This window comes from Lepidochelys kempii, chromosome 3 (genome assembly GCF_965140265.1).
Source record: "Lepidochelys kempii isolate rLepKem1 chromosome 3, rLepKem1.hap2, whole genome shotgun sequence".
NCBI lineage: Eukaryota > Metazoa > Chordata > Testudines > Cheloniidae > Lepidochelys > Lepidochelys kempii.
In genome coordinates, this window is record NC_133258.1 from 206,175,435 (window position 1) to 206,184,007 (window position 8,573).

The 8,573-nt window shown below is 53.1% G+C and overlaps 1 protein-coding gene across 1 annotated transcript; it reads right to left on the bottom strand.

Moving 5' to 3' along the window:
* Positions 1-6,277: 6,277 nt before the first annotated feature.
* On the bottom strand, positions 6,278-8,205 carry NKX2-4 (NK2 homeobox 4). The gene is made up of 3 exons (XM_073335323.1): positions 7,821-8,205; positions 6,485-6,933; positions 6,278-6,418 (listed from the first exon to the last, which is right to left on the bottom strand). Exons 1-3 carry the CDS (start codon positions 8,203-8,205, stop codon positions 6,278-6,280), a joined length of 975 nt encoding a protein of 324 aa, XP_073191424.1.
* Positions 8,206-8,573: the final 368 nt, after the last annotated feature.

Here is an 8,573-nt window from a genome sequence, read left to right on the forward strand (position 1 = left end):
TTTTAACATCAAATCTAAACAAAATGTGTCCTTTGTTTATCCTTTTCAAATGTGACTGACAGCTAAAATCAAATGCCCTAGAATAAACATCCTGCAAATGAAAACTGAATGCACCTTTGTACCTGGGCTTTGCATTTTTCACACCTAGTGTAGGTCAGGAATTTCTGGTGTTTGTAGCAAAGTATTGCAGTTGTGTGTGTACTTACTTTCTGTTGTTTGTTCTGTGCATTGCAGCTTCTCTCTAACCCCTTCAGAAAAGTGTCTTTATTTCCTGCCAAGCATAATTATTCAAATATATAATTTAATAGTGCAGTTGGAGTATTGGTGTGACTTTCAGAAGGTGATTTATTTGGCATGTCCTTACAATTGCATGAACACATAGGGTTAGTGTGTGGGGTGAGTGCAAATAGCCAGTTGTCTGCAAGCATCAAAATTGTGAGTGCAGTTATTGTGCGGGCAGTTAGCCTGTGTGCAATTGCATGTCTGGGTTTGGCAAAGGAAGAGTGCATTCTTTAATAAGGATTTCAGGGGAGGGATGTAACTCAGATTTATTCCTGCCAAAATCAGCTTGATTTAGGGAAGAATAATTCCCTCCATTGCAGGAATTACTGGGTGAGATTCCATATACTAGCTGTATAGTGCATGAGGTCCTAGAATCCACATCGCCTGATGCTTAAAGAAATAGGCTAACACATTAGCAGTACCAACTTTGGTGGAGGAAGAGGGGTTTGGAGAACTCGTTTTAGCACCATTTCAGGGCTGGAATCTTTCAGGATTACTTGCTCCTGAGGGGATGTTGAGAACAGATAGGAACATGTTTACACAGACTCCAACCAGGGTCTGGTGTGTCTGTGGCTTAAACAAAAAAGTCCTTGGGAGGTGGTGGGAAAGACTTTCCTTTTCTCTGCAAGCGGTTGCTTATAATCGCTCATAACCCTGGGCCAGTCCTGGCATCATTAAAACCGCACCTTTCTCCCTGCATTTGGTTGAGTTGGTCTAGTTTCTAAACTTTCTGCTCCCAGCCTGGGGGGTGGGGAGAAAGACATTGATGGAGCCCTGGGGTGGATCTTGAGGGAGCCAGCAGCAGGGAGGGGAAATGAGAGGCGGAGGGGACTCAGGAGGGAGGGGAGCTGGGCTTTGGAGGAACAAAGGGCTGCCCCTGGATCTCTAGTGGGGACGCTGGTGCAGGGTCCAGTGTGGCCGAGGGCTGCCGGTCAACTTCCCTCCCTCAATGCTCCTCAGGCCCCTTTCTCACCCCCCTTCCATGGATTCACTGAAACAAAGGGAGCAGGTCCGTGCCCCAGGGCTTGGCCTTTCCCAGCCCATCTTTGCCTTGCTGGAGGGAATGGTTCTCAACCCGGCTGTCGGTCGGCCAAGGGGGACAGCGGCTGCAGGGGCTTGGGGCACTGGTGGGTTGACAGGCAGGTGACCCTTATCTACCGATTTCTCTGTCGGGTCCTCACAAGAAACGCGCGGGGGGAGCAGCCCTGTGCAAAGCCGCCTTCATAAAACACAATGACCCCAGAGCCACTGAAATCAACCGGGAAAGCGCAACGGCACTGCCAGCGGGGCAGGATCGGGCTGGTGTAAACCGGCGTTGTGATTTAGACGGAGCTTGACCGTTCACACCGGGCGGGGAAAGACTCCACTGCAGGGCGCCCAGTTCCTGCCTCGCTCCTCTAAAAACAGCGTTTGCTGCCATTTAATTATTTCCGCAAACGACCTGTTCTGGGGGAACCTCTCTGCGAGCGCAGCCTGGAGGAAATTCTCGCTGGGAACCCCCCCTCGGTGAGCCAGCGCCGATCGCCCTTGCTGGATGAAAACTCCCGGTGCCTGCGGCGGGCTCGAAATCGCATCCTCTCCTCGCCCAGCCCGCATGCAGGCCCCCATGGCAGCCAGTGGGAGCCCTGCCACTGAGCTCACAGGCCTCTGGATTCCACCTGATGCCAGGGTCTGGCGCGTCTGTGGCTAAAAAAAAAGTCCTTTAAAGTGGGGACACTAGGCAGGACCAGTCCCTGGAGGCCGAGAGTGGGGGGAGGGGGGACTTTCCTTTTCTCTGCAGCCGGCTGCTCGCGATCGTTCATAGCCCCTTGGCCAGGCCTGGCAGCAGCCCGGGTCCCCCTCGCCTGGCTGGGCTCAGCACGTACCAACTAACCTAGGTGTTGCCTCGGGGCACCCAGCGCGCTAGGCTATACCGCGTGGGGGGTAAGGCCAGAGCCAGGATGGACCCAAATCTCCCCGTGACTTCCTTACAGGAGCGGTAGCAAGCACAGGGCGTAAGAGCCGGCTGCGTCTCTCTTTCTGAAAGGAAAACAGAGACGGGGGCAGCAATTAGCAAGGGAGCGGAACGTCCCGATCTCCAAATCCAGCGCTTGGCTTTTCACTCCCAATTCCCCTCTAGTCAGCTCCACCTGGGGCTTGGCGTGCTACCAAACCAAGCTGAATTTCTGCCCGGCCTGCGATTGCCTCGCCAAAACAAAACCGTTAAAACACCCTAATCCGGCGCGAGGAGAGACGCAAAGCAAAGAGCCAGGTCTGTAGCTCTGCCCTGGCCCCAAACGCGCAGGGCACGCTCTGGGGCGAAGACGGGGGGTGGGATGGTTTTTTGGGTTTGTTTCACGCCTACCTGCCCGCTCGCCGCCTTAGCCGCGTCGACTTCAAGGCTCTTCCCAGAGCTCGGAGCCGGCCGGACCTGCGGGGGTAGCCCAAGGAAGCCTTTCAGTCGCCGCTGGGCCACCCTAAACTTCCGGGGCGGGGGAGGGAGGGGGCTTTGTTCCTCTGAGACCCTTTCCCGCTTGGCTCTCGGTGAAGAGCCTTCTCCTCCTCTCCAGTTAATGAGCTGCACCCCGTCCGCGCCTTGGTATTCGGACTACAGGCCTGGGAAGCCCCAGTTGCCAAAGGAACCCCGACGGCGACTGGCCAGAAAATGCAGCTCAACGGCGGGGGAAGGCTGAAGCGTGGAGGCTGCTAACTTTGAGGCAGGAACACGCGTTCCCCGTATGGTACAAGGCGGGGGAGGTCAGTCGCCGGGCCAACTTCTCTGGGCTCTGCGGAAGAGCCCTGTGTGGGAGCCCGAAAGCTTCTCCCTTTCGCCAGCAGAAGTTGGGCCAATAAACATATGACCTCGCCCACCTTTGTCTCTGCTAGAAAGCCCCCCCCCCCCCCCCCCCGAAACACACACACACTCAGGACTCGGATTCAATCGTCTACATTTCAGGGATGATGGGCAAGTAGTCTGCTCCATCTGTCTCATCACCGAATCAGAATATGCTCGGTGTGTGTTTGGATGTATGTACACACACACCCCCCGACCCAGAATTGATTTTTTTTTACATAAACCTATTCCCCTCTGTTACATGTCGAGACAAGGTAATCGCTTTATATTTCCTTCTCATTTCACTGGAAGCTGTAAGCGAAACATTATGCGTAGTCAGCCCTATAGCACGGTGACAACGGATTGTTTCTTTCTGTCGTCTCTTTTCTCCAGTATAATAAAGTCCTCACATCTCTATTTTAACCGGGAAATATTGAAGAAGGTCACATTCTCCTAAAGGTTTCAATCTGCTCCCTTTCTCCACAGCATTGCTTGATGTCAACAAAGCTTTTTTGTTCCAAGAGGAAAAACTCAGGCTTGCAAAATGTTACTGATTATATAGATCTGTATCTATCGAATCTGTTTCCCCAGATGTTGTTTAAACATGTATCTTCCTTCTCAAATAAATCATGAGTATCTTAAATTGAAATAGTACCCTCCTATATTAAACGATAAACTCTTAAACCAATTTTCAGTCTCGGAAGCGAATTCGTACATTGACCAAAATAACAAGAATTTTCCATATCCTTTCACTGCATTCACAAGCAGACACCTTTATGTTATTTGCAAATCCTTCCAGTTATATGTATATTCCCCCCCCCCCCCAGAGACCATTCTACGGGTCGATAGTACCGGCCATTTATTCCTCAGACAGTTTGATTGTTTGCGTACCTCCGGAGGAATCCGAAAATTACTTCTTTTTGAAATACTCGCGATTAAATCACAAAATAACTTTTCCTAAATGTTTAAAAGTATCCCTTTGGCCGAACACTCATGGAGGATGTTATACCCAAATTATTTAAAGGGGGAGGGAGCGCGAAGCAGATTATAAAATCTCTTGGCTATAAATGCAGACCAAAAATATTGAAGGAAAAAAAGCAGATGATAAAAAATTCAGTTAAAATATTAGATCAAAAATATGTAAGCCAAACCACCCACTCCCCTCCGCCTCCCCCGCCCCCAAACATCCAAGGAGGTATAGAAATAGTTCGATTAAAAATAGACCCAAAACATTCAGTAAAAACATCATAAACTCCAAAATCTCTCATGTTGAGGTTATATCTCTTTAGTGGAGCATAGATTCCACTTATTTGTTCTGATAATTTATGAAGCACACCTGGTTACTGATATTCCATTTATTTGCATTAATTAAATAACACAAATTGCTTTGAGTGCATTTAACTCCAGTCGCGATTTATTTAATTAAATCATTCTGTACCTTGAGTTTCCCTATCGAACACCCAAAACATACTAGTGTCTAAATAAATAAAAGATCAAATAAAACCCCCTAAATAGACCTACGTCATATAATGGAACCGAATCACCCTCACTTCTTCGAGAGAAGAAAATATTTATGGTTCTCTGAAGTGACAGGTAAAGATCAGCTTGGAACAAAAATTGCTGTATGAAGAGGCAAAAACCCTCTTTTGTTCAATGAAAAAGGAAGCAGAATTTTTTTGTGAGCGACCGCGATTTCTTATATTATGAAAAATTGCTGAAAAAGTCAACGGTTTATTGAGTTTCTCTGTATTTTTTTTTTTTTAATTCGGGAAGAGGCGGGAGGAAGAAAACACGTTGCTGTAATTTATTTTCCTTGTTAATTTCCTTGATTTTTAATTTTTTAAAGACTCAGCCTAGTACGTAGCATTCTGCCTCTCGGGTGTCCCTTTCGGGGGTCGGCCGCTGTCCGTGGCAGGTTCTGGACCTTCCTTCATTTCCCCCTCGGTCGTAGCTGTAGGGGCGCGGCTGGCAATGGTTAAAGGCTTTCTACCAACAATATTTAGCTTCGGGTGACATTATACTGGGATACCAAGAGCAGGGGGGACTTACACTTTGGGGGACTTTTTCTGGGTTTCTTTATTTCATCCGGTCTAGTTTAACTTAACCGGCAATCTTTCATGGGTGGGACGGGTCACATTTTACAGGCAGTGAGAGGGGTGGTTGGTTTGTCAACATACATCCACGTACTTACTAAATAATCATAATTAATAATAACAACAACAATGCTTTTTTGTTTGTTTGTTTTTAAATCTGAGCATCTAAGTTCAAAAGCTCTTCTGTAAAAATATCCTCCGCTGGTATGATACAAGTCTTTTTTCCTCCATCTGATTGTTACTTTCCCTGTCACATAAATGGCAGTAACTGTTCTCAGCTAGCACTGCTATGTGCCTCATCGACCTTGAGTTACAATTCAATTTACTTGCAATCAAATAATAATGAAATTGCACTTAAGGGGCACCCTGATAAAATTAATTCTGCCAGATAAGTTGCACTTCAAAAGCTTTATTGTTCGCGTTCAATTGGTTTATAAGATAGAGACACCAACCAACTGGGGGTTTTGTGTTTTTAACTAGCCTAAAAAAAGAAATAAATAAAAATCGGAGACTTGATGGCGGTAAACACGAAGTCTTGTCACTCTGCTGCGTCGCCTTTTAATTTGGCTAATCGCACATTAAACTAAAGCTACAGCCCAGACTCCGGAGTCAGGCGGTCATCAGGGAAGCCCTCACCTGTAGCCGGCAGTGGCCTCAGATATCCTGAAGCAAGGAGAGTTTTTTGCTTGTTTGCTTCCTTGCCCCTTTGATTTGTTCTTTCTCCCCTTCCCCTCCCCCTCCCGCTCCCCCTCCTCCCACCCCCCCAAATGTGCAAGACTTTCCATCCGCCTTTTCAGCTACCCCCGCAGAAGTCCACAGCGGCGCGCCCCGTCCGCGGCAGCTTTGGCCGCCCTGAGCGATGCACTTCGTTGCAATCCCAGACAATCATCATCGTCCTAATTCACGAATCATATAAAATAAAATCAACCACGACAACGAGAGAGGAGGAAGGCGCGCAGATATTTCCCTCCAGGGACGGACTCACGGGGAAGAAAGCCGCAGGCGCGATCACTGTTGGGGTGGGTGGCTGGGGCGGGGGGGGGGGTTGCAGCCCGCTCCCCAGGCAGTCCCAGGCAGCCCCCCCCCCGCGTTACCACGTCCTGCTGTAGAGCAGGTTGGGGTTGACCAGGCTGCTGCTGTAATCGAGGTTGGCTGTGTCCATCTGGGCCATGCCGCCGACCTGGCTGTGGAGGGAGGGGGGGCTGGGCGACATCTCCTCCAGCTCCGGGGCCTGGCTCAGCGAGCTGACCTGCTGGTGCGCGGCGCTGCTGGACGCCGGGAGCCCCCCGCTGGAGGCGCCCTGGGGCGCCGGCTGGGTGGGCGCCGCCGGGGTGCTGCTGGGGTTGCCCTGGCAGGGTTTCCCGTCCTTCACCAGCACCGGCACGGGCACCCGCCGCGGGGAGGGCGGCTGCTGGCACAGGCTGGTCTCCTGCTGGAGCTGCGGCGTGGCCTTATCCTTCGCCTGCCGCTTCATCTTGTAGCGGTGGTTCTGGAACCAGATCTTGACCTGCGTCGGGGTGAGGTGGATCAGGCTGGCCAGGTGCTCCCGCTCCGGCGCCGACAGGTACTTCTGCTGCTTAAACCGCCTCTCCAGCTCGTAGACCTGAGCCTGGGAGAACAGCACCCTCCTCTTCCGCCGGGGCGCCGCGTGGAGAGGGGCCATGGTCTTGGCCGCCTCGGCGATCCCGCTCAGGGTGCCCATGCCGGCCATGTTCATCCCGGCCGAGGGGCCCATGAACCTAGAGACTGAGCAGAGGGGAGGCTGAGAGCTAGGCCGGCCCGACGGGAGCCGCGAGCCCTGGCTCTGCGCTTGGCAGGGAGCAGGGCGGGCAGGGCAACCACATGCGGGCGCAGGGCCAGCTGGGCCTGGGGCAGGGCTGGCGGGAGGACCTGCCCCCCAGCCACCGGGTCTGAAACCTCGGCTGGATCGCAAGGGCGTGGGGTGCATCAGGGCAAGGGAAACAGCTGTATCTAATCCCCATAGGGCGCTGTCTGTCTGTCCCACAGACCCCTGTCTGTCTAGCCCCAGACCCCTCTAATGATCTAAATGCTAGCCTCTTACACCCCATCTATCCATCCCCATACACATCTATCTGTCTATCCCCACACTCACTTCATCCATCCATCTATCCATCCCCATAAAACATCTATCTCCACACACTCCATCCGTCCATCTATCCATCCCTAGACAATCTATCTATCTATCTATCTATCTATCTATCTATCTATCTATCTATCTATCTATCTATCTATCTATCTATCTATCCCCCCCACACTCCATCCATCCATCTATCCACCCCTAGACACATCTATCTATCTATCTATCTATCTATCTATCTATCTATCTATCTATCTATCTATCTATCTATCTATCTATCCCCACACACACTCCACCCATCCATCTCCATATCTATCTATCTCCACACACTCCATCTATCTATTTATGTCCCGCTTCTCTGGTCAATGCCTGCCTCGCGTGATCTGGGGTAAGGACCTGTGGCTTCCCCAAGACAAGAAAGTCTCAGCCCGGGGGCTGTGGAGTACCCAGAGCCTCCAACCTTCTGCCTTCCCTGCCTCCCGGCAGAGCCCCCCCCAGCCCAGCGTCCCCGGCTCCCCGCCTGCGCCCCACTTACTTGTGGAGTACCTGGGGTCCGGGTTGGCCCCGTACCAGCCGCTGGCGGCTGCCGCCGCGCTGTTCCGCATGCTGTCGGGGTAGGCGGGCAGCTCGCCCATGTTGCTGAGCCCCCCGTTGCAGTAGCCCCCCACGGCGCTGTGGGGGAACTGGGAGACGCCGTGCGGCATGTGGTAGGCGCCGGCCGCCGCCCCGTTGTGGCCGCCCATGGCGTGTTGCTGCATGGCCGGGGCCGCCTGCGCGCCCTGCGCCTGGCGATAAGCCCCCAGCGGGGAGCCCAGGTGCCCGGCGCCCTCCAGCGCCCCGAACTTCTTGTAGCTCTCCTCCATGGGGCTCAGGATGTCGGTGACGGAGAAGGGCGTCGTGTGCTTGGGGCTCAGCGACATGGCTCGGCCGCCGGGCAGCGGGGGAGCTGGCGGGGGCTCAGCCCCGGGCGGCTGCCCGCTCCCCTCCGGCCGGCTGGCTGCGCCAAGAGAGGGGGGCTCCGGAGCGCGCCGGGGAGCCGAGCGCTCGCCGCGCAGGAGGCAGGAGGAGGGAGGCGAGCCCTGAGCTCTCTTATCTCGGGTTTATTTTAGTCCGGCGCCAGGTTTACGACAGACACTGGGGGGCGGAGCGACAGCCCCAAGGAGCCAACAACCGGCAGTGCCCAGGGGCGGAAATCCAGTTCGCTCCCCACTGCGCCCCTCACCTTGCGCCCCGCTCCAGCCCCTGCGCGCCCGGACAGGTCCCCGCGCAGCGCTGGGCTGCGGCGGGG

Bases quoted from the DNA above. Each gene is read 5' to 3' on its own strand.
- NKX2-4 (XM_073335323.1), bottom strand. From the start codon at position 8,205: ATGTCGCTGAGCCCCAAGCACACGACGCCCTTCTCCGTCACCGACATC. The intron at 6,934-7,820 runs GTAAGTGGGGCG...CCCTCTGCTCAG, and splicing joins GGACCCCAGGTACTCCACAA to TCTCTAGGTTCATGGGCCCC. The intron at 6,419-6,484 runs GCCTCCAGCGGG...TCGCTGAGCCAG, and splicing joins CCCAGCCGGCGCCCCAGGGC to GCCCCGGAGCTGGAGGAGAT.